The 26,542-nt window shown below is 46.3% G+C and overlaps 1 protein-coding gene across 1 annotated transcript; it reads right to left on the bottom strand.

Moving 5' to 3' along the window:
• Positions 1-12,361: 12,361 nt before the first annotated feature.
• On the bottom strand, positions 12,362-13,962 carry LOC125515423 (GDSL esterase/lipase At5g33370-like). Its single transcript, XM_048680893.1, has 3 exons — positions 13,635-13,962; positions 13,398-13,525; positions 12,362-13,301 (listed from the first exon to the last, which is right to left on the bottom strand). Exons 1-3 carry the CDS (start codon positions 13,873-13,875, stop codon positions 12,552-12,554), a joined length of 1,119 nt encoding a protein of 372 aa, XP_048536850.1. The 5' UTR covers positions 13,876-13,962; the 3' UTR covers positions 12,362-12,551.
• Between the last annotated feature and the right edge of the window lie 12,580 nt (positions 13,963-26,542).

Raw genomic sequence — 26,542 nt, 5'->3', positions numbered from 1 at the left:
TTGGCATTATGATTTATGGAACACATTATGCTAAAAGCGTATTTGATCAAAATTGGGCTGAATGAAATGGATGGGATCAAATTTAAATTGATCCTAAATCCTTGACGGTTTTTGTGACAAAAAATTGTGTCCACGTAGGTAGCCATGTCATTCCAGGTAGTCAATTGAAAATTCTACGTGGCATTGGTCTATGACGGACTGTTCCGTCACGGCCTAGTTTGGGCTTGGGCGGGCCTGAGGCAATTCCATGACGGCCAAGAACCGTCATGGAAGCTACAATGTCAAATTATGACGCGATATACATGACGGATCTCAAGTCCGTCAAGGATGGACATGCATGACAGTTTTTGGGTGATCTGTGACGGCTAAGGACTGTCACGTATTAACAGATTTCTTGTAGTGTAGTTAAATCCATATCATCAATGGCAGCCTTCCTGTCATCATTCATGTCCTTGCATGCTAGAAGAAGCGAACTGGGTGAGGCTCTGTTCCGCGGAGGAGGGCGTTTCGCCTTTTTCGAAGGAACCTCATCGATTCCGTCACCATCTCCTTTGCGCTTCCTCGGCATTGTCTCCCTGACACATAGGAAAAAAAGAAAGTGAATGAAACCATTAGATGACTTTGAAACACTGATAACACATTTAACTGCAACATTTATAAAATTGGTGTTTGACAAAGCAATAATACAACTGATAAAAGAAAACAAGCAAACTGCAATTGATTCATCACACCTGCTAAAAAAATTAAAACAGATGACACAGGTATACAAAAGCATGTGTGACTGATAATTGAGGCACAATGCAATTGGCAAGTTACAACCAAATTACCACTGATAAAAAATAGCATTCACGCATGTTCATTAATAAAACAACCAGACAAATGAATGAGAAATGAGCATTGTGCTGCATGTAGTTAGACTAGAAAACTACTGGTAACTACAGTAACATGACAGTGGTAAGTGTAATACAATCATCATGATAATTTAACCATAACAAAGACACCACAGATAAATAGCAGTGTTTCAGCATCTGGTAATTTTAGTGCAATGTCATTGGCAAGTTCAATATAAACATCATGATATTTGAACATAACAAGACATCACAAGAAAATCAAGCATTGTAAACTACTGATAACTACAGTAACATGACAGTGGTAAGTGTAATACAATCATCATGATAATTTAACAATAACAAGACACCACCGATAAATAGCAGTGATTCAGCATCTGGTAATTTAAGTGCAATGTCATTGGCAAGTTCAATATAAACATCATGATATTTGAACATAACAAGACATCATAAGAAAATCAAGCATTGTAAACATGCTAATTGGAGCACCACAAAGCCTAATCAATAGACACACCGCATCAAACAAAAACCAACATAAAACAACATTATGTGAAAAAACTTAGGGTTACTTTTCAAATACTCAGCCACTGATGCACAACTTGAAATCCATAAACACCAAACACTATTGGATGTCCTAAACATCCACATCCACAACACTAACACCAGACCAAAATCCTTATTAGAACCGACCACGCTTGCCACCACTAACACCTATCCACACCCACACTTACCACAAATTAAATGAGATGTCCGGGCCATATTGAACTGGAAATAGAAGGCGACCTAATCTAACCTAATAGCAACAACAACGGCCAGAATTGAAGGATCCGAGCACCAAAAATCAACGGCGAAGCATGAAGGCGGAGCAACAGGAAATACAGAGCGGGGCGGGTGTGTGGGTGGGAGGAGGGGGGATGCGCTGCTCAACGCCGACTCAGAAACTAGAAGCCGGCCTTAATCTAACCTAATGGGAACAACAAATCACCGGATTCGAAGGCTCCGTGCACCCTAAATCAATGGCGGACCGGCGGCAGAGCAAAACAGGAAGGAAACAAAGGTGGGGAATGCGTTCCTCACCGCAGATTCAGACGCCGTCCACCACGAACCGGAACGCGCCACCACCAGGAACCGTCGCGGACGAGGGGGAGGGGGAGCGAGAGGGGATTGGAATGGAAACCGCAGCAGCAGAGGAGGAAGAAATAATGCAGGCGAAGAGGGAGAGGGGGCGAGTGGGGATCGTGCGCATTGGGCGAGACGGGCGGTTTTGAAGGGGCCCACCTGTCATCGACTGAGCACAAGTGTAACGGCTAGCTCCACGCGCGCTGCGCGCAACAGGGACGACGCGGGGCGTTGGATGCGGATCGAACGGCTATCGCTTCGTACGCGCCTGTTGCAAACCACCAGTCGACTGGTGGATAGATTTCTCATATACCAAAAAACCATGGTCAAAGAAGAGTGGTGCGACGGGTTCGAACTCGAGACCTTTGGTTCAGAGAGAACAATTTAACGCTTGGGCCTTCTCACTTCTTCTTTTTTCATTTATTATCTTTCAGTTCGCGAAAAGCCCCCGGTTTTGGGAAGCTTCCCAAACTGAGGTTTTTTCCGGTTCGCTGGACAGTTTCCGGACAATTCTTAAATGCGCAGACATTTTTCAAATTTGTGATTTTTTTAAATTGATTTTTTTTCAAATTTATGAACTTTTTCTTCAAAATCGATGATTTTTTTTGCAGTCTTGAACCTTTTAAAAAAATTGATGAGCATTTTTCAAAACCTATGTACTTTTTTCAAGTTTGTGAAATTTTTGCCAAAATTGATGATGTTTTTTCAAAATTGATGATATTTTTTCAAATTTGTGAACTTTTTCCAAAATTGATGTACTTTTTCAAAATCGATGAACTATCCGAGAACTTTTTCAAAGTTTGCGAACTTTTCTCAAAATACGTGAACATTTTTGGATCCATGATTTTTTTCTATAACTATTTCTTTTCCCCCTAAATTTTAGTAACACATGACTATACTGCAACCTTATGTGTCAATGCTGAAACCTGAACCTACTCTGCATCTTCTATGACTTGTCTTCTCAACACACAGATGGTCAAGCAGTCTAAAAATTCCAGTTAGTAGAAAACAACAACATTCACTTCTTTCAAAAAGAACAACATTCAAGTCGAGCGACCAAACTCCTACAGCAGCATGTTCTCCACGAAATCATATCCTGTATCGCAGTTACATTAAGGTCTCTAGAACACCAAACGGCCCATATTGCTGCCAGAACAAGCTGCTAATGTGTCGTTGTCGCCGATCCCCATATTGCTGCCAGAACAAGCTGCTAATGTGTTGTTGTCGCCGATCCTGTATCGCAATTGGCTGACCTTGACGATAATAGTCAGGAAGTCTTCGTTTTATGTGCCCCTAAGGACATTGTCCGAGAGCTACAGCCATTGCCATTGCACCCTTGTATTGACCTGAAGCTAATGACACCAAATCTGGTTATCTTGCACGCATAATGGAAACCCCAACCTCACCACCCAAAGACACGACATGAATCTACGCCAGAGATCGTCCCACTCTGTGCCCATGGACGAATTCGAGAAGGATCGATCCCTGGAAAACTACTTCAAAGATGAAGCATTGTTATCCGCCACAACACTACCCCACGAGGATAAAAATAACTTAACCTAGACTGCTAGCCGGGCTGAGGCACCGGAACTCCCCTCCCCGCCGCCGGAGTAACAGACAGAGGGGATCAGGTGAGTCCATGGGCTCGCTAACGGAGCCTGGAAGAAAGTAAGCTTCTACCTAGTTTTCGTCGCGGGAAAGGAATCAATATATCGGTTTTCACAAACTGCATTAGAGTCAAAGCTATCTCACAGCTTCCCTCGAAGGTCATACTCTATGGAGGGAGTACTAGCTTGCCTTGCATTGATCATCCCTCCCAATCAACATGGAAAGTGGAAATTAGAAGTTCGGAGGTCGTTGCTTACGCGATTGTCTGAGATTAAGAAGTTCAATATTAGAAATATATAGTTTAGCCTTTTAAGCATTGGTGGAGATAAGAGCAAAACAAGTCATATATTTACAAAGTTTATCCATAGGAAGGCTGTGACATCAACTCCTTGTTGATCAGCGGAAGGTTCGCACTAGCTTGCGTTGCAGATCAATTGAAGCGAATTTGTGAGTGGAACAAAATCTGTAGGAAAAGCCTTAGGCTTTGTTCGGTTGCCTCATGGTAGAATCCACGTGTGGTTTCTAACCTCCCAGGGATTTGATGATCCCCGCCTTGTCACCCAACCCCCACCATTCCCCATCCATATGAAATCCCTGTGTGCATAACCTGTTCGGTTGCTCCCCTGCTAATCCATACACAAAGACAACACTGTTCCATAGAATTAAAAGACCACACAACCTACACGTTTTTTTGCAGTACAAAAATATGACAGAACATAAGAGAAGAAACTGTACAAGATATATGGATGTTACATAATTTATTTATCTCAAATAAACAGTAAAATCGGTGAAGATATAATACAGATGTTACATAATTTATCTCAAATAGACAGCAAAATAATTCTAAAAATTCTCAGTTGTCCCAAACTGGAATCGGTCGCTTTCAGAATATGGTTTAGCATCTCTGCAAAATCATGCAAGACATAATACAGATGTTACATAATTTATCTTGCCGATGTCGCTTCTGTAGTGACTGATGCACTGCATTGGCAATAAAGGCAGTTAGTCCATATCAAAGGACTAATATGAGAGCGGTATACATGAACAAAGAAATAAATGAGATGTCTTACTTTTGGCAATCAACAATCAAGTGAGCAAAGAAATACTGACAAGATATATGTTGACCAGCTAGCAAAAAAAAGATCAAATGGACAGCAACATCGTATCCATATGCACCAAACAGATCACAACTATATGGCAAAAACTTAAAACACATGCATTGATCCAGGCACAGAAAATTGGAGTCTTTGCTTAGTTATCAAACAGCATCGGCACGATGAGAGGCATCAACAACCATAGTTAAAAGGAAGAATAGTTAACAAGTTGCAGTAGTTATAGAACTTTGTTTTATTATCATCAACAACCAGAATAAGAAATGGACCTTTTGATGTGAGCTAGTTGAACCATCAGCTTCAGGTTACTAGATGAACAAGGCAGGTTCATGTGAGCTAGATGAACATGCGAGTCCCAGTAGGGGTACCATGAAAACCAAGGTTGTACATCAAAACTACATGCTAGCAACGGGCATATTAAATAGAAGCAGAATTTGAGTACCTGACTTATTCCTTTTCATCTCTCAGCCACATAAGAGTAGTCTCTGGTCTGGCACTCATGAAAATCTCTCGGTTCTCGGGGATCTTGAAGACTCGGAAAGCCTTGACTTCTTCCTCAGGTGTGATGTCCATTGTTTTCAGCAGATCGATGCAGTTTTTGATAGAGTACTCATCCACAACCCTTGGCTTATTCCTCTCATCCTCCACCTGCTTCGCCCTTATTTCCAAGTACTTCTCCATCATTGTAGCCACATCACCATTCGCTCCCCTCCGTCTCTTTGGTTCTTTCTCTTCTCCATTTCTTGAGGGTGCAGTAGCCAAATTTGGTTGAGTTTGCTGGGGCTCCACATCAATGTTTTCTTGCACGTACACCTCCTCAACATCTTCATCAATCTGCACCCTTTCTCCTCCAAGATTCTCACCATCAACTGATGTTTCTCCTTGATTCTCGCCAGCTCCTCCAAGATTCTTGAGATGTGGTTGGGTTGAGCAATGTGATGACTCGATAGAGGTGAAGTTATATGTCCCTTCAGCAGTTTGTCCTACAAGTTAAAGTGACAATCAAATATAAGATTTCAAACTAAAAGAGTAAACAAACATAAAACAATGACATGAGTATATGAATGAGCTCAAATTCTTCAACAACTACAATGTCTAGTAATGTCAGCTATTAACATAGCTCTCAGCTTACCAAAAAAGAACAGTTTGTAGCACAGATCTATTGACCAAGCAATAATAATCTACAGTAATATGAATAAGGAGAAGATTAAAACAAGAGAATTAATCTACCTTGTCCTTCACGATGCTGCCCAATTCAGGGTCTTGCCGCAGCTGTGAGGCGACGAAGCTAGCCTCTAGAAAATGAAGACAAAATGCAGATTTAGCTATATTTTCGTTATGTACAGACTGCACTATGTGTATTTAGATAATCAAGAACAAGAATCAAGAATAGATGATGATCACACCATGAAGAGAACAATTTATATAATATACCAATGATCATACCAAAAGTATCTTATGTTCAGACATCAAAACAATTTAGAAGTATGTGCTCTGCTGCTAACAGAGATTAGGTTCATATACTATATTTTGGGACGAACATCATACTGTACTATCAGCAGCAAGCAGCAAAACAACATGCATTTTTGTTCCTTCGGATTAGTTAGTCCTTCTTTATACCAAGAAATAGACTAACGATTATACTAATTCTGTCGAGAAAAATAAAATAAACTGATGATAGTCTAGGAAAGTGCACTGGCTTTGCATACAAGTCCAATCATGCAAATCGAGATGGTGACCCTAGAGACAATCCTCTCCCTCTCTCTCGACATGTCATCTGTCTGTCTAACCACAAAATTAACACTGAGGCTGGAGTACTACCCACAAATCACAACAGACATATACAAACAAATTACTGACACCAAATTGTACTACTGACTCCAATACAATTTACTAACAACGACATATCAGAATAGGTAATCTGGCTAACCTTCCTTTCTCGTTTCTACCTATCTAAATAACAATTGATGGTAGTTCCTAGGAAACCCCAAGAAAGTCTCGACCTTGACGACCACATTCTGGAAGACAGATCAAGATCCGGCTAGGTTTTCATGAAGGGGGCGAATCAGTGCTGCTAGAGAGAAAGACAATGGGAGGGGGAGGAGGAGGGAGAGCGAGAACCAACCAGAGATCTCCTCACCTACAGCAACCACTCCAGAGCTAGGGTTCCGGCCGCGGCAAGGGGGTGGCGGGGGAGATGGGACAATCGGAGGCAGGGTTCCGGCGGGCTTCGTGGCGGCTCGTCGAAGCAGGAGGGCGCCCTCCTCCTCCGGGCAGGTTGCGCCGCCGCTGTCCACTAGTCCCCGCCGCCTCCGCTTCTGTCGCCTCGCTCGGGAGAGATGAGACAAGCGCCTCGCTCGGGGATTCCTTCCACGGGGTGCTGGTCGATGATTTTTTCCACGTGGGTTTGGGGAGGTTTGGGCCGGGGAAATACCACACTGGGCTTAACCGAACGAAAGAAAACTGGGTGGGCCAGGTTTATTCCCCGGTGGGGTTAATCCCTGCAGACCCGCGTGGATTGGACCCAAAACCTCGCGGGGTTGGGCGTAACCGAACACAGCCTTAGGGAAATCGAATTTATTTTCCACCCGTATTAAAATGGGCAACCGTAAACTAAGCGGATATAATATGGAAGGTGTGTTTTATTTTTCCAGGTGGAAGGCACAAAATGGCCTGTTTTTTTCATGATCTAAGCAACCAAGCGGTTGTTTCCATGAAGCATGTACCCCCTCTGATTCATATTAATCATAGAGTTAATACAATTTTATACTAAATCATTGATACTCCCTCCATTTTTATATACAAGGCAACTATCAAAATTACAATTTGCAACTATACAAGGCCACTAACATTAATCGAGGCAAAATTGATTACATGCATGCGGAAATGAGAAGGTTGGCTTGCATTCCCAATATTAATCAACCAATAAGAAGTAAGAGGGTTGGCTTGTTGTTGGTGGGAGAGAAAAACCACATTAATTAACACGACAAACAAGGTGACAAACTAGATTGCAACATTGACTTAAACATTGCATTGATTTTTACCTTGGTACCTGTAATATGGGTTTGTGGCCTTGTATACAAAAATGAAGGGAGTAATTAATATGGAGGAGGAGGGGGTAATTATTTTCTTCCAGCGTGTTTTACGCTAACCACAATAAATTCATGCCCCGATGTGAATGCAAATGTCAGGCGAAACACCGCTTTAAATTTTGAAATTCTTTTTTTGCAAAGTTATGTAAAGATAAACTGCCACAAAAGTGTTGGGGAACGTTGCAGAAAACAAAATTTTCCTACTCGTTTCACCAAGATCATCTAGGAGTTCATCTAGCAACGAGTCATTGGATGCATCTACATACCTTTGTAGATCGCGCACGGAAGCGTTCAAAGAACGGTGATGATGTAGTCGAACACGACGTGATCCAAATCACCGATGACCAAGCGCCGAACGGATGGCACCTCCGCGTTCAACACACGTACGGGATGGGAGACGTCTCCTCCTTCTTGATCCAGCAAGGGAGAAGGAGAGGTTGATGAAGATCCAGCAGCACGACGGCGTGGTGGTGGATGCAGGGCGTCACAGTAGCAGGGCTTCGCCTATACTACGCGAGAGAGACGTAACGGGAAGAGAGGGAGGCGCCAGGGGCTGAGGTATGAAGTCCCTCCTCTCCCCCACTATATATAGGAGGGCCAAGGGGGGTGGTGCGCAGCCTAGGAGATCTGATCTCCTAGGTGCGGCGGCCAGGGGGAGGATTCCCTCCCCCCCAAGGCACCCAGAGGTGCCTTCCACCACTTGGACTCCTCCCCCTTGGAAACCCTAGGCGCATGGGCCTAGTGGGGCTGGTGCCCTTGGCCCATGAAGGCCAAGACGCACCCCCTACAGCCCATGTGGCCCCCCGGGACAGGTGGCCCCACCCGGTGGGCCCCCGGGACCCCTCCGGTGGTCCCGGTACAATACCGATAACCCCGAAAATTGTCCCGATGGCCGAAACAGCATTTCCTATATATAATTCTTTACCTCCGGACCATTCCGGAACTCCTCATGACGTCCGGGATCTCATCCGGGACTCCGAACAACATTCGGGTTTCTGCATATACATATCTTCACAACCCTAGCGTCACCGAACCTTAAGTGTGTAGACCCTACGGGTTCGGAAGACAAGCAGACATGACCGAGACGACTCTCCGGTCAATAACCAACAGCGGGATCTGGATACCCATGTTGGTTCCCACATGCTCCACGATGATCTCATCGGATGAACCACGATGTCGAGGATTCAATCAACCTCGTATGCGATTCCCTTTGTCAATCGATATGTTACTTGCCCGAGATTCGATCGTCGGTATCCCAATACCTCGCTCAATCTCGTTACCGGCAAGTCACTTTACTCGTACCGTAATGCATGATCCCGTGACCAGACACTTGGTCACTTTGAGCTCATTATGATGATGCACTACCGAGTGGGCACAGTGATATCTCTCCGTCATACGGAGTGACAAATCCCAGTCTTGATCCATGTCACCCAACAGACACTTTCGGAGATACCCGTAGTCTACCTTTATAGTCACCCAGTTACGTTGTGACGTTTGGTATACCCAAAGCACTCCTACGGTATCCGGGAGTTACATGATCTCATGGTCTAAGGAAAAGATACTTTGACATTGGAAAACTCTAGCAAACGAACTATACGATCTTGTGCTATGTTTAGGATTGGGTCTTGTCCATCACATCATTCTCCTAATGATGTGATCTCGTTATCAATGACATCTAATGTCCATAGTCAGGAAACCATGACTATCTGTTGATCAACGACCTAGTCAACTAGAGGCTCACTAGGGACATGTTGGTGTCTGTTATTCACACATGCATTACGATTTCCGGATAACACAATTACAGCATGAATAAAGACAATTATCATGAACAAGGAAATATAATAATAATGCTTTTATTATTGCCTCTAGGGCATATTTCCAACAAAAAGATTAAATGCAGGCATATGGTAGCGGATATTCGATTCTACTCATGAGGTCACATGCTTCAAGCTGAACAATATATGCACAAAAAATAGTTAAACAGTTTTAAAAAAAGCTGATTTTTGTGTAACAGACATGCTCATGTCTTCCACATGCATGTAAACTGGAGTAGCTTGCAAAAAAAGCGTACGTTGCGATCTGAAAAAAGAAAAGAAATATGTGCCCCAAAACGCCTATGAACATGCTTTTGGAGCACAATCCTTTTCTATTCTCCCAGATCAGAACACATCCGTCGCACGGCTTACTGTCCCGGCGCCGACCGCACGGCGAGAGCTGACTTGAAAGTTGAAACCGATCGCGCGCCGGACGTGGAGCGGTGGCAGCGCCCGGCCGGCCGGCCTGCTGTCACCGTAGCCGTACGCACCACCGACCCGGCCTTAAATAGCCGGCGAAACGGCTTCGATCCGACCCGTTGAACCCACCAACTTAATTCGCCATTCCTACCTTGGTTTCACCTGCATGCAGGCTAGCAACACACCTGGTAGTTGAGTAACCTCAGAGTGCATATGTTTTTGCAGTAAAAACGGCACGAAATTAAAAAGCCACGAGAGTTGGTGCGAGGCGTAGCGTAGCTCGATCCGGCCGGAAGAGCATGCATGCATGAGAGCATGACGCGCGGTTGGTGTGTGAATGACCAACATAACTACATACGGCCAGATTCTCGGATACAGGGGCCACATACGTGCAGCCCATAGATCTCACTGCTACTTCCATCACTACCGCATAAGTACGTCGACGCAAAGAAAAGAAAATCCTCTTACTCGTACGTACGTATACAGCCTAGACATTTGAGTTGTGAGCAGACGTCGACAAAATTCATGTCCGTCTTTACGTGACTTGTAATTTGATTCTTTTATATAATTAAGACACGTATTATCATGGAAAAAAAAAGACGTGGACAAAATTAAAAGGTGGCGTGCAATCGGTTAAGTTCCCAGTATTTCGGGACGCCAGAAAATAGCCAGACAGACCACCCCGTACGTAACATCTCAGTGACCAATATAAGCATGGTTCTACTTCTATATATGGTCATCTAACTAAGTAGGTGCGTGCCACGGCTAACATCACTGTCATCATCGCATGATATACATTAGTTAGGCCGCTAGCTAGGGCTACGTGACAGTGACGCCCTATCAACCTCATCATCCACCGATCGACGAGCTCGCCGGTATATGCTGCGGCAACGTCGTAGGAGTAGTATCCACCAAAAGGAACAAGAATTGATTGATCGAGCCATCTTGATAGCTGCGTACGTAATTAGCATTAAGAGCCGAGACCTCGTAAACCGTCGTTTTCGTTGTAGGTAGGAGAAGGAGTAGTCAGCTACCTCCGCCCATGCAGCGACGCCGACGTGCTACCCCGATCCTACCTTGGGAAAAATGTTCGCATACTGAAGCTCGAATTCAGACAGCGGAGGAGCCGACAGTTCAGGAGCGCGCGCGTACGTGCACCGTGCAGCCGTGCTGTATAATAGGCACCAACATGCAATGTACAGCCGTAAGGCAGATGCAGGTTTCAATGAACTGCAGGTATACAAGAACATCTCACCGGCACGCACTCATTACGCACTAGGAATATCTCACCGGCAGCAGTAACTCCTCGTGGCAATCGATCAGTATACAGTGATCCCTGTACTTGGCCTGCTGCTTCGGCTCCAATCCATCTCATCTCAGAGTTAACTCTGTGTTTCATCCTCCATCGTGTCTCTCTGGGGAGGGAACACCGGAATTCAATGGCCTCCAGAAGAAGGTGAGTGAACCAACCATCCATCGGCGGCGTATGAGCCACATGGTACATTTCTTCTTTAATTCTTGAGAAACTTGCTCGTGTCACATTAAATTTTTCATGGCATGGCAATTTGGCAGCAACGGCGGATAAAACACCAACATGTTCGTGCCGTTTTGACTGATGATTGAGTAGCAAAAGTTGTCGAAAGAAAACGTGGGACCCATCCGGGCGGGCGCTTAAATAGCATGGCAGCCGGAGGTGCCACTGTTTACGAATCAGGCTGGTTGTAATGGTAGTATCATAGGTAGTATCATGCATGCTAACTAGACAAATTTGATGAGGTAACATAGAATTAAATGAAAAAAGAGAGGATTGAGTATCATATCATGATACCGTATCATATTAAATGATATACTACTATGTGTCTTGCATGGCAATAAATAAAGTTAGCTATGATACTAACTTATATACACTACGGATGTAGTATCATACACTAATATCATATATATGATACCAGTATATGATACTCGCCATTACGACCGGCCTCACGACTCAGGAGAGGGAGACCATGCGGTCTACTGCTCCCGACTAGTAGTAGTACTAGCACTAGCCCATGACTTTGTTCCGGTACGTTGTAGTAGCACTTCTGCCCGTCTATATCTCGTCAGATTAATTACTGCGTCATGAAGGCTGGCTAAACTGAATCCTGTCAAGAACAATCGAGAATCCAAATCGACATCCATCGTTCAATACAATACATGAGCATCAACATTCATCACAAGGAGTAGGAGGTTACCTCACAAGCAAACCATGCATGGATATATATATATATATATATATATATATATATATATATATATATATATATATATATATATATCTGCTAGCTAGCTGAGCACGCATTATTACAAACTAGCTAGAACCTGCCTGACACGTACAACACACGTACTGAATACATAAACGTTTAATTTCTTGGACAAAATCAAGAAGGCTGCTGCTGCTATGTATGAAAAAGCATCAAGCAAGTGATGGAACTGCAAATGATGGAGCAATCGAGGAGGCTGAGCGACGGATCATGGATGAATGTGGTTGTAGCTAGCTAGCTAGTCGTGGAGGTGTCGGTCGAGGTGGATGATGGTGGAGAGGTTCATGGGGGAGATGTAGTCGGTGGAGCCGGTGAGGTAGTTCTGTGCGATGAGGCGGTTGGCGCGCTCCGTGGGGTGGAAGGCGTCCCAGAACACGTACTCGTCGCGGTTGGCGCAGAGGCTGGACACCATGGTGCAGATGCCGATGCCGTTGAACCGGCCCTGGCCGCAGCAGGCCTCGGTGGCGGTGACGAAGCCGTATGCCTTGGGGTCGGCGATGAAGTCGTCGTGCGCGCGGCGCGTGTTCACTGCCACGAACACCGCGCCGTTGCCGTTCCCGCTGCCGACCTCGGCGTTGAGCTGGTTGAGCATGGCCTCCATCTGCGGGTTGTAGGCCTCGGACGCGCGCTGCAGCTCGGGGTCGCAGCTGCCGTCGAGGCTGTGCATGGCGAGCTCGGCGGGCACGCAGCCGATGGGGCCGACGCCGGTGACGAGGATGCGGCGCGCGCCGAGGCCGTGGATGCGGCGGAGCACCTGCTTGTACTCGGACAAAATGTACTTGATGTAGTCGGGGAGGGAGAACTCCCGGGAGCGGGCCGAGTAGGGCACCAGGTAGTAGTTGTTGACGAAGTCGTTGCCGCCGAGCGTGATGAGCGTCAGCGCGCCGCCGACCACCCGCGCCGCCCGCTCCGGGCCGTAGAGCTTGGCCAGCCGGTGCTTGTACTGCTCGAAGTAGGTCAGCTGCTTCGAGATCCGGATGATGTTGGCCTGCACGATGATGCATTAGAGTGTGTGTACAGTAGGGTTAATTATTGAATGAAGTGTGCATTAAATGATGGATGGATCGGTGAAGGAAGCACGTACGAACTGGATGCCGGTGTCGTTGAGGATCCCGATGCCGGCGGAGGCGAAGTTGGCGCCGACGAGCAGGTTCTCGCCGTCTAGCTCCGGGCTCAGGTACGGCAGCACCGGCACGGATCCTATCTGCTCGCCTGCGTGCAACATTGTTAAATGTTAACCAATCAACCAGTTAGCCTCAACTACAGATACCACCGACGGCCGGTGAAGTGCGTCCATGAATGCACGAGGTCGCTACTCAACTGATGAGGTCGACGACGTTCTTGCCGTTGGAGAACCTCCCCGTGGCACGGTGGTCCGGGGTGTCGATGCCGTAGGGCCACGAGTCGGCGCGCGCCGACGTCATGAGGTAGTTGTTGTTGCCATTGTCCACCAGCGAGTCGCCGAAGATGAAGAAGGCCCGGGCCGCGCTCGCCGACTGCAGGGCTGGGAGCACGCAGACCGCGAAGGCGAGAAGAGCCACTTGCCACGAGGAGGCCGCCATTGCCGCTAGCGCTCCACACTCCACTTCACTCACTTGCCGTAGTATGTGTTGGCGCACCTAGTCCTAGACCTCGTGGATGCACTGAAACGTTGCGTGTCGTCGCCATTTATAGCGGATCTGTCTAGGTAGGCACTTGTGCATCTAGTGACTGACCCTCTTGCTTGGATCATGCATGCCGTCGTCGCCGGAATTTACTCCGCGTGGCCCGGACGACGTGCGGGTTGGTGCACTGCCCCTGCCTCGTCACAGCGCTCGCGCGAGGACCTTTAATTCTCTGGTAATTATGTCCTGTGGTTTACAGTAATTCCTTGCCGGTTTTGGGGTTTGGTTGGTGTGGGCATTTCCAGACGTGCATTGTATCTTTGCGGTTATGCAGCTTGTGAAGTCTGTCACTCCGTCACAATAATGATGAGCTCTGACTGGTCCTACAAAAGGTTTTTCTTTTTGACAAAGAGAGTTTCCTCTCCGATTTTCATTATTAGAAATCACCAAGTCTCACAACCGACACGAGGCTATTGCCAGCTTACATCACAGCAGCAAATCCTACGGTGCACACTCCCTCCTCTAAAGTGCAGACTACCCAACCAAGATACTGACTAGGTTTAACAGATGCCGCCACAACCAGCGCCCCAACCAGCATAACCCTGATAAATCCTACAACACTACCGGACTGCCCCTCTAAGCCGCCGGCCGCCGGCCGTCGCCATAGGCCCCAAACCCGTCGGCCTAGGTCTATGCCGACGGCCACCATCGGCATACACCCATCAGCGTAGATCACGTCAGCGTAGATGTGTCATACCGTCGGCATAGGAAAGCCGTCGGCATAGGCATATATGCCGACGACCTCTGTACGGCCATCGGCATATCTAAGCCGTCGGCAATGATTTCCACCTGACGGCAACCGCCGACGCCGTCAAAACACGACGACAAAGCAGCAACTGCCATGTGGCAGTTGCTGGGAGCTCCTGGCAGCACAGATATGCTGGCGGCTGAGCTGTCGGCATAGATTTCCATCTATGCCGACGGCATCCCTGCCACGTGGCAGCCGCTGGCAGTCCTGGGCATATCTGTGCCGACGGCTTTGCCGTTGGCATAGATCTGTGCTATTTTTTTCTCTGTTTTCTCTTTTTCAATTTATTTTGACATCATTTCGAACCAGAAAATATGGGATTATGCAGAAATATGACAGTTCATCATATAAAGATACTCAAGATCATCATCATCATCTAAAGATCATCATCATCATTTAAACATACTCAAGCTCATCATCTAAAGATCTTCACTACCGAAACTTCATGAACATAAGTATTGCAAGACATGGAACATCGTTATCATCATCTAAAGAAACTAGCAAGTAGGAACATGAAAGGTATGGCATGACGGCCACATGCACGGGTATCATCAACGACATCAAGCAAGACCACCGCCACCAAAACCACCACCGCCAAGACCACCACCGCCAAAACCACCACCACCAAGACCACCTCCACCAAAACCGCCACCGCCAAGACCAACACCACTCTGCCAGATCGGAGTGACTGGGGTCGACAAAGCAGGAGTCGAGCCACCGGTCCCCTACATGTTTGAGAGAAGATTCTAACGGTAAATATGATATGATAGTGTTGAATGAACGAGAACTAGTTTGTCAGTTGTTAGGCAAATGTACTAACCGGACTATCACTGCCTAGTGCCACCCACTCATCGAACGTGGACACGTGTGGGGGTTCTCCCGCAGGTGGTGGTGGGGGTCCCATTTGTGGTGGATCCGTGCGGTTACTCCAAGACGCCAACATAGCCTGGATGTTAGTTAAATAAGCAAACTAGAAGGTCAGAAGGAATGAAAGTGCAAAAGTTTAGCTTGATTTTAAGAGGGCAAAACTAACCATCATCATCTGATGGTTGTAATCATCGTTTGCCTTCACTCATTGCAAGTACTCCCGCACCTCGAGATTCCTATGCTCGACAAAGGCCTTATATGCCTACAAAATTTAGGTTGTTTCTAAGTGAGCAATGCTGACAATAAACTGAGAAAGTTAGAGAGAAAGAAGATAAAGGGGAAGTACTTACAATATGTTGGCGGGCTAAGGGAGGCTGCGAATGCCCCGTACTCTCTAACGGGCTTGGGTTGGTAGCCCGAAGCCGTGTGTACGAGACCGAAGGAGTGATCAAGCCATTGAAACACGAATACTGGCCATGGGGCTTCCCCTCGATGGCCACCACCGCTGTGTCGTCGATCTGAGACTGGGCGACGTCAGGAACATCCGGATGCAACCTCTGAAACTGTTGAGTGTAAGACTCTTGGTGCTCCTCGGTTTTGCCGTAGTACTGGCTCTCGCCGTCCTTGCCATCACTCCGCTCACGGGCCATAACGGTGTCCTGGATTAGGGGGTACTCACCACGTCATCTTCCGATCTGTTAGATTGGGCCGAGGACCCCCATGGCCGTATACTCATGGGCCAGTTCGGACAGCTGCCGCATACAAGGAAGATTCCACAAGACTTGGCGATCAAGACAAGGACTCCTCCCCACCGGCGTATTCGGCTAGAACTCTTGTTATCCTAGGCCTCTGGTGCATTATATAAACCGAGGCTAGGCTAGTTGATAGATCATATACATACAATCATACCATAGGCTAGCTTCTAGGGTTTAGCCTCTCTGATCTCGTGGTAGATCTACTCTTGTACTACCCATATCATCAATATTAATCAAGCAGGACGTAGGATTTTACCTCCATTAAGAGGGTCCGAAACTGGGTAAAACATTGTGTCCCCTGCCTCCTGTTACCATTCAGACTAGACGCACAATTCGGGACCCCCTACCCGAGATCCGCCGGTTTTGACACCGACATTGGTGCTTTCATTGATAGTTTCGCTGTGTGATCGACAAAAGGATCGATGGCTCTCCTGCAGATCAACTGCGACTTCGGCATCCTCGTCACCAGCTCGATTGGTCACCTTGGTTCGACCAAGAACTGCCGCCCGTCTTCGGACGAGGACCTTCATCAAACATCAACTCCGATCTCTATCAAGATCATGGAGGAATCGTCCATGGAGCTCGGCGGCTCAACGTCAACATTGCCCTCAAGCGACCGTGCTGTTTTTCTGGACAGTGAACTCGTATCTGCCGCCACCACCTCCTCGAGTATCGCTTTGACGATCGCTTTGGTGGAATTGTGCGGAATTGAGTCTACAACAACCCTAGAAAATTTCGTCGAGTTCTGATGGAGGAATCTCTGGCAATCCACGATATACCGGAGCCCTGTCAAATCTGGACGGGAATCTGGATGAGTTTAGGGCGTGGTGTCCAGCTTCTAGCTCGGACGTCCTTTGGAAGATCCAACCGTTGATCGGCTGCGGAATTCCTATATCTACCACCTCTCAAAATTTCAGCTCGATCTGACCGTCCAAACTCCGGGAACCTTCTGATTAGTGCATCACTTTTCGGATCTGTTTTCTGCGCGAAAACGAATCCGACCCGAGTTCGTCTTTTTTATGAACGGGATTTCGGACATCCTTTTTGAAGGAAGTTTTGTATGGGGTATTGTGTTTTGTTCCCGAACACATCCCACTAACTTTAAGATCTTTTGAACATGATCTTCAACATCATGCTGGTGTCAAACCAGTCCGGCAATATTGCTCCACGGCTGCCGACCTGCGCTAGACACGTCGTCACTTTGTTGAGCCGAGCTCAACTTCTTCGGATCATCATCTCGGCAAGCCGAACAAGAGTCCGGCATCACAAAGGATAAATCATCACCAACATCTCCGCCCCACGGATTACACGGAGCGGGCATACCGGCATCGCCGCACGGTCGCGTCATCAAGCCGGCATCGACCACATCACGACCTGCATCGGCAGGGCCGCACTATTGCTTCTTCAAGCTGGTGTCCATCACGCCGACCTACTTCGACTCATCGGCTGACATCGAGGCTTCGACATCTCGACTGGACTGGGGGCTTCGCCTTTTCTTCATCAACCTACTCCGGACCCTTCGGCGTCACTAGCCGACCAGCTCCGTCACGTTAGCTGGGCCGAGAGCTTTGCCTCGGCGAGCCAACCATTGCCAGCATTGCCATGCCGTCGTTTTATTGCCCATCAGGCAATGGGTGTGCGGATCGAGTCCTAATTTTGGGAATCACCTTCCTTCGGATTGCTACAACAAATAAACCAGGTGTTATTAATCCCAGTATTTTTTGCTTGTTTGGGTTCATTTTTTCCAAGGAATTATTACTTTGGTTTGTCCGTCATATGTACACAGGTCTATCAAATGGTGGCCGCATTGACGACAGTCGCATGATGGTTCGGTCAGTTTCCGTACATAGTCCGGCGAACGCCGCATCCGGAGCTCGGACCGACCTGCGAATTCAAGCTTTGCCACGCCTTTACCGCATCACGCCGACGCCCTGCATCGACATTGACTTCGGCGCCAGGCCATATTTCTTTCATTACTCACTTTGCATAAATTATTTATTATGCAATGACTTTTTAATTATCATTATTACTATTATCTCCGGTTTGCACTATTTTTTGTGCACGGGAAAATGATCCGGGGACTTCGGCGTCACTCTGCCGGTCTGCATTGACCGTGCTATGTCACCACTTCAGCGTGTCGAGCTCTCCGCTCCGCCACCTCGGGACCGGCTTGGGGGATGGAACCTTGCCCCGCATCAAGCTCGGACCGCGTCATCAATACCGAACACATTAACTAGCTAAGTCGCTTTCATGCTCAAAGCTTTAATTTCTAACTTGTGTTCGGTTCGACCAAGCATTATACTTTTTTGGAAAAAAGTTGCTTGTAAAAAATTTCCTTGTCCAAACTTTGTTTGTGACGCATAAATTCAAATACCCAATTCATTTGGGGGCTTCCTTCATGAAGCTTTTCCTCTTGCATATGATTATACTTGTATGGCTTCGTTCCTTGTTCGTGTATTATGCCACAATATGCACCATATTGATTTAAGGGATTTGCAAGCTGGGTTGCCTTGCTCCTGTGTTTACCCCTACGTTCCCGATTGTTCGGCTAGGGAGTAAAGGGAGCACCTCTGCGATTGTCACGATCGGGTCATCCGAGCCGGACCTCAGACTGGGTGAAGCCGAAAGCTAGCGCTCTTATAGTTTTTAATGATGGTCGGCACACAACGAAACTCCTGAGTACAAAAAATCTATTGCACAAGTCTCATAGTAACAATAAGCACCGAAGAAAGGTATCGGTGGGGGTACTATTTTCTTCGAAGATGCTTCTTACACTTCGTAGTAATATAGCATAAGTTCCCTGAGCGCGCTTTGTCTGTTACAGCCTTATGGCCTGATTGCCTGGTTATTGGAAACACCGTCGATATTCTCGACAGATGGAGTACATAACACTTTTCGGTCCTTGACCGAAGAGGGAGAAGCCGACGGTTGGTTAAGACGCGTTTAAAGTTTGGTTGAACATAGATATGATATAAGTACTTCGGTACATGCAATCATTCTTTTACCCAAGTCACTTGGGGGCTCTTAAATTTATATGAGCCGTTTTATGATAAGTGTTCTTCTTCTTAGTCGTTGCAAAGTTTTATTATTATTTTTATTATCTATCACTCCTTTTTTTGACACGAGCGTGTGGTCACTAGCTGGTGAGCCTAATTTCTCTCTCAAAGCCGCTAGAGTTTAGTTTGCTAAACTGGCCTAATGAGAAGTACTCCGCCCTCGGGATAGGAGGTTGAAGCCGTAGGCTGACCCGCTTATAGTCTTGAGATAGGATGTATCATGTTAAAGCATGACAGAAGCACTTCTTTTGCTAAGGCCAATTTTCGGATTGACACCGAACACTTGATCTTGTTCGGACGTCAAGTTTTTACTGACGTTTTTTGGTTTTCCAAGCTTATGGCACTTTTAAACTATTTGTGTGTTTTCAGCACAAGTCTCGCAGTGCAACGCCGGACACCTTTAGAGATTCGGCAAAAACATTCTCGGATATTGCTATATATGCATCAGTTTCGAATTGTGTCTTCGGTCAATAGTTGGGTTGCCCGGCTCCTGCGCTTGCCTCCTACATTCCGCTTTGTTCGGCTAGGTGTGCAAAGGGAGAACCACTGTGATTGTGCTTCCAGCTCACATGGTTAAGCACCTCAGTGGATAAAGCCGAAAATTGACTATCACAATAAGCGTAAACTGGTCAGCGATCCGATGATGGTGTTAAATGACGGGCCATTCATAACAATGGCCGAAGTGTTTACGGCTTGACCTCGACTGTCGCCGAACACTACCGGGGGCTATTAACCGGCCTCCCAAACTAAATCCTCGATATTTTGCTCTTACATTGGAGCTGAGGTTTCATGATCATGCTTAGCATGACAACCCAAAGAAAGGAACCGATAGCGGGACTATTTTCTTTGGAAGACATTTCTTCTGATTAAACAGTAATATAACATATCTCTCTACGTACCTTTGTTTATAAAACCGTGTGGCCAGATTGCCTTGTTTGTCGTAAATCTTTGCCCTCATAAAGGCTTTATAAAGTAGGACAAACACTCCTCGGCTATTGGCCGAGGAGGTGGAAGCTGATGGTCGGTCAACAAAGTTTTGTACAATGCGGATCCGAGCATTAATGACGTAAAGTACTTGGATACATAGAGTCATTACACATAATTTGTGATTTTACTATGCATATCGATCCTTAATTCGGCCACCCGTGCCCGCATTAAGGCTCGGGGGCTACTGGGCTTCGGGCTTATTATTTACAAATATTAAAGGGGCACATCGATCCCCTAATCTGGTGTTGCCACCCGACTAGTGTCTCGGGGGCTACTGCATTGCCTATTCAATGCAGAAAATTTTATGTGCAATATAGTTTCCGAGGAGATTTTGATCCTCAGGTTGGTCGGCCGCACCCAACCTGAGTCTCGAGGACTGAGCACGCCTCTTTTAGTGTCTCGAAGTATTCTGCTGAGCTAGGACTTGATCCTCAGGCCGATTTTGCAAATCAGCCTGAGTCTCAGCGGTTACTGGGATCAGCGGTCTTATGTCATCCTTCATGTGCATCTCGGGTTTTAGACCGATACCCACCTTGAGGGCTACTAACTATATATCTCGGCAGAGAATAAATTGCACCAATCAAAAATATTGACAAAAATCGGCCCACATCGGGACTAAAGCTCGGGCGCTAGCGGCTGGCTCCATAGAGGGCATTTCCGTCATTAAGCTCGGCTAAACTCCTTCAAACTTCTTTGAACCAAGGTGATTTACGACACCTCGGATACAGTCCGGCGTTGGAGCTCGGATACAGTCTGGCGTTGGAGCTCGGATACATAGTCCGGCGTTGGAGCTCGGATACATTCCGACATTAGAGCTGGGAAGCGGTCCGGCGTTGGTGCTCGGCTGCAAAAGATACCTCAAATGCAGTCCGGCGTTGGAGCTCGAACGCAAAAGGACGCTGCCTCCCGGGAACAAATTCAAACCCGAGGTGTGGCATAAAAATAACAAGGCATTGATAAAGGCCGGAAACTTAAAGGGGCTCCTCGGATACCCGACGTGTAAACTCGCCGAATGCATTTCGGTGATCCTCAAGATCGAAGATGAGAAGATTTGTTGAAACCAGTTTTCAAGACCGACGATCGAAGATGAAGAACGGTTCGGAAGAATCGAGGAGCGTCCCTAACTTGAAGACCGGTTCAGGGGGCTACTGACGGTGTCCTGGACTAGGGGGTACTCACCACGTCATCTCCCGATCTGTTAGATTGGGCCGAGGACCCCCATGGCCGTATACTCATGGGCCAGTTCGGACAGCTGCCGCATACAAGGAAGATTCCACAAGACTTGGCGATCAAGACAAGGACTCCTCCCCACCGGCGTATTCGGCTAGGACTCTTGTTATCCTAGGCCTCTGGTGCATTATATAAACCGAGGCCAGGCTAGTCGATAGATCATATACATACAATCATACCATAGGCTAGCTTCTAGGGTTTAGCCTCTCTGATCTCGTGGTAGATCTAGTCTTATACTACCCATATCATCAATATTAATCAAGCAGGACGTAGGGTTTTACCTCCATCAAGAGGGCCCGAACCTAGGTAAAACATTATGTCCCCTGCCTCCTATTACCATCCGGCCTAGACGCACAGTTCGGGACCCCCTACCCGAGATCCGTCGGTTTTGACACCGACAGGCCAGCTTCCATGACTCAATGTCTGAGAGCAGCCGCTTCAACTTGTCCTCCTGCAACGTCGGCGTAGAAGTTAGCCATACATAAGAACATGACAGTAAAAAGAAGAACAAAAATGCATCATGCATATAGATATACCTTCATGGCTTTGAAGCCCCAGTGGTTCCTGTTTCCTTGGCCACATGTCCGGTCTTTTCCACGGCTAGCACGGGCCTTACTACTCTTGGCAAAAAACTATGCATCCTCACCGAGCCACCTATCCACCAAACGCGCTCATCCATCATCCTTTCCAAAGCACCAGGGAGGAATAACCTACATAATGTAAGCATGACATGTGAGCACGAAATGATGATATTGACTGCTTATATGTTGGAATGAAAAGTCTCTAATATTACCTTCATGTACCGTTCCCTGTTCAAGGTAAGTCCTTGCTTCTGCGCTTCACTTTTGCTCATCTTTTGATGAAGGTAGGTGTGGTAGAAGTGCGAGACGGCAACCCAGCGCACCTCGTACTGCTACTGACGAGCTTTCTTCTTCGTTGCAGCCAGCAAGACCACGTCGGCTTTGGCCTTGTGCTCGTCAAGAACTCTATAGAATTGCTGCAATCATGCATAAAACCAGAAGCAAACAAAGCATGCATTGAGTGATTGGATGATAAACTATGAACGAAACTGAAGACAAGTGATTCTGAAGAGAACTTACCCAAAATTTGGTGACCACGGCCCTAGCGGCCGTCCCGTACTCTGCGTGGCTGGAAGCCTCGTAGTGGGCCCAACTCGTGGCCAAAACCCGCAGCTGCGGGTCCCTGTCTGGCCACGGGCAGAATAGGCCCGGCCAAAACTCCTTCAACAGGACAGTAATAAGGTCGTTCGGTTTACGACCCTGTCCGTGAAGGATCCAGTTCCTGCAAAAGAATCAAAGAATTAGCATGTGTACACTAAGAAAATGTTGTCATGTGTTCAAAATATGATTGAGAGGCACTTACTCTCTCCCCTTGGGTTCAATGAGCCACTTGTTGGCCTCGATAGAAGGTGGTGTAGGTAGTTCTGCAATACCACGCAGCCACCCCTTCGGAGCACCTGACGGAAAGTCTCCCCACAACTCGGGGTCAACGTCCCCTTCACCCTCCTCCTCGCCCTCCTCCTCCTTGAAGGAAATATGCCCTAGAGGCAATAATAAAGTTGTTATTTATATTTCCTTATATCACGATAAATGTTTATTATTCATGCTAGAATTGTATTAACAGGAAACTTAGTACATGTGTGAATACATAGACAAACATAATGTCACTAGTATGCCTCTACTTGACTAGCTCGTTGAATCAATGATGGTTATATTTCCTAACCATAGACATGAGTTGTCATTTGATTAACAGGATCACATCATTAGAGAATGATGTGATTGACTTGACCCATCCATTAGCTTAGCACGATGATCGTTTAGTTTGTTGCTATTGCTTTCTCCATAACTTATACATGTTCCTAAGACTATGAGATCATGCAACTCCCAAATACCAGAGGAACACTTTGTGTGCTACCAAATGTCACAACCTAACTGGGTGATTATAAAGGTGCTCTACAGGTGTCTCCGATGGTGTTTGTTGAGTTGGCATAGATCGATATTAGTATTTGTCACTCCGATTGTCGGAGAGGTATCTCTGGCCCTCTCGGTAATGCACATCAATATAAGCCTTGCAAGCAATGTGACTAATGAGTTAGTTGCAGGATGATGCATTACGGAACGAGTAAAGAGACTTGCCAGTAACGAGATTGAATTAGGTATTGAGATACCGACGATCGAATCTCGGGCAAGTAACATACCGATGACAACGGGAACAATGTATATCGATATGCGGTTTGACTGAGAAAGATCTTTGTAGAATATGTGGGAGCCAATATGAACATCCAGGTTCCACTATTGGTTATTGACCAGAGACGTGTCTCGGTCATGTCTACATAGTTTTCGAACCCGTAGGGTCCGCACGCTTAACATTCGGTGACGATCGGTATTATGAGTTTATGTGTTTTGATGTACCGAAGGTAGTTCGGAGTCCCGGATGTGATCACGGACATGACAAGGAGTCTCAAAATGGTCAAGGCATAAAGATCGATCTATTGGATGACTATGTTTGGACATCGGAAAGGTTTCGAGAGAGTTCGGGCATATACCAGAGTACCGGGGGGTTACCGGAACCCCCCGGGGAGTCCATGGGCCTTAATGGGCCATAGTGTAAAGGAGGAGGAGGCGGCCAAGGTGGGGACGCCCCCCAAGCCCAATCCAAATTGGGAGGGGGGTCGGGCCCCCTTTCCTTCTCTCCTTCCCCCTTCCTTCCCTCTCCTACTCCAACTAGGGAAAGGGGAATCCTACTCCCACCGGCAGTAGGACTCCCCCCTTGGGCGCGCCTAGGAGGCCGGCCCTCTCCCCCCTCCTCCACTCCTTTATATATGGGGGAGGGGGCACCCCATAGACATAAGTTGATCATTGACCCCTTAGCCCTGTGCGGTGCCCCTCTCCACCGTAATCCACCTAGGTCATATCATCGTAGTGCTTAGGCGAACACTACTAGGGAAAAGCCTAACAGCAGCGCGGGTTTTAGGCCTATCAGTAGCGCGGGTCGATGCGCTATTGATAAGGTGCTATAGCTAACGTATAGCAGTAGCATGCCTCCGCCCGCGCTACTGCTAAATCGGCTTAGTAGTAGCGTGTTCCTGGAGGTGCGCTACTGGTAATTAGTAGTAGCGCTTCTCCCTGCCCGCGCTGCTACTATTATTTCGTATTTTATTTCTTTTTTATTTCATGTTGTATTCGTACACCTTTACACAAGTTTTCATACAACAGGAATTTAGAAATTGTTTTGAAATCATAATGAGTTATTACATCACGGGGTGAAAGAACCGTGGACTAGTTTCAAGTGGATGGACATCCACTTGAAACTAATCCGTGGTTCTTTCACCCCGTGATGTAATAAATATCATCATCATCATATCATTAACAACTTATCATCATAATACATCATTGTCATATAACACCTCCTCAAGATCATCCTTTTCATCAATGAGACATCACATAGCAAATTGGTCACTAGTCGTAATCACAAGTACTCCTCGTCATCAACTCTAACACATTGTATCACATAATAAACATATTGTACCTCATAGGACCTACTACATTCTCTTAGGACCTACTATATTATCTAAGGTAAAATAGCAAAAAACAAGATAGCCCCTGACTCTCCATTATGGAGAATGGAGATTATCCTGTCTCCAATTCTTGCCTTTCGCTTAATGTTACTTCCAAGAACCTCCTTGCGAATGTCCAAACATTTTTTCCATTCTTTGATTAGCATGTGTTCACCGGTTTTAGAAATCCGATATGCACAGGTGAGCTCTTTAGATTGACCTGGCTGTAGGTTCATAACTGCAAGGCGACCATTCTGATACATTAGATGAGGCACACAATCCATCGGGATTTCCTGTTGAAAAACATAGTAATAACTTCGTAGTTAGCAATGATGTACTAGTTTTAGAAGTATGCTAAAGATGCACGGATGTCGTAATTGTAAAAAATGTTACCAGGGTATCTCCATAGAAGTTACCGTGGTTCAACACGTGCACTAGTGGCACGTATTCACGATAATTTGGAGGAGTTCGATAATAGGTATTGTAATTCTCAAGAAAAGTACAATAAGCAATCAGATGACTTTTCTCCTTATAAGTTAATTCGGAGCCATCAATGTAGTGGGTTTTGTCTACCATCTTCTGCACATTCTTTGAAGATTCAAAATAAGCTGTCAATGGAAATAAGCTGTCATCTATTTTGAAATAAACAATATAAATTAGTTAATAACTATGTTTGAGAAACTCACATTGCGGTAGAATCGGAAACGTATCAACAAGGACCCAAATGTCCATATTGTCTTGCTCGATGTCAGGATTACCAAGATCCATGGTGACAATCATACCCTCATAAAAACCATACATTTTGCAAAGTGCTTCCCAATTTTGGCAACCAAAATGGGTTACGCTCTGAGAATTGTACAGATTTACTTCAAAATCGATATCATGATGGGTCCTTAGGTGTATTTTTTTTGTTTCAAAATTTTCATGGTCTTCAAAACCCATCCTCTCCAAGACACAACGTCTTGCATGGCATGGGATAAGCTAGTCGAATTGTAAAAGATGAAAATTAGACGTTGAAATTGTTGAAGTCATGCTTAATTACGAAAAAACACTTGTCGTTGTTGTGTACCGTTTCAACATCGAAGGTCTCCTCGAGCTTAATGCTGAAGCGCCGATCTTCATCCAGCTCAACGAACTTGTCGCACATACCTCGATCGTCGTGGCACCAGCTGCACTCCCCCGGGAGACTGTCGTCGTCCGAGTACGACATTTCCTACGTTCATAATTCAAATATTAAACTTGTACAATTAAATATATGTACTAAAAAACCTAAATTAGATCATTATTTTTTGAGAAAATCCAGGCCACTCGATATTTCCTACATATTCTAGCACAAGTCATGCCA

This window comes from Triticum urartu, chromosome 6 (assembly GCF_003073215.2).
Source record: "Triticum urartu cultivar G1812 chromosome 6, Tu2.1, whole genome shotgun sequence".
Taxonomy (NCBI): domain Eukaryota; kingdom Viridiplantae; phylum Streptophyta; class Magnoliopsida; order Poales; family Poaceae; genus Triticum; species Triticum urartu.
The sequence above is the reverse complement of the archived record's forward strand: the minus strand, read 5'-3'. Positions and strand labels throughout refer to the sequence as shown.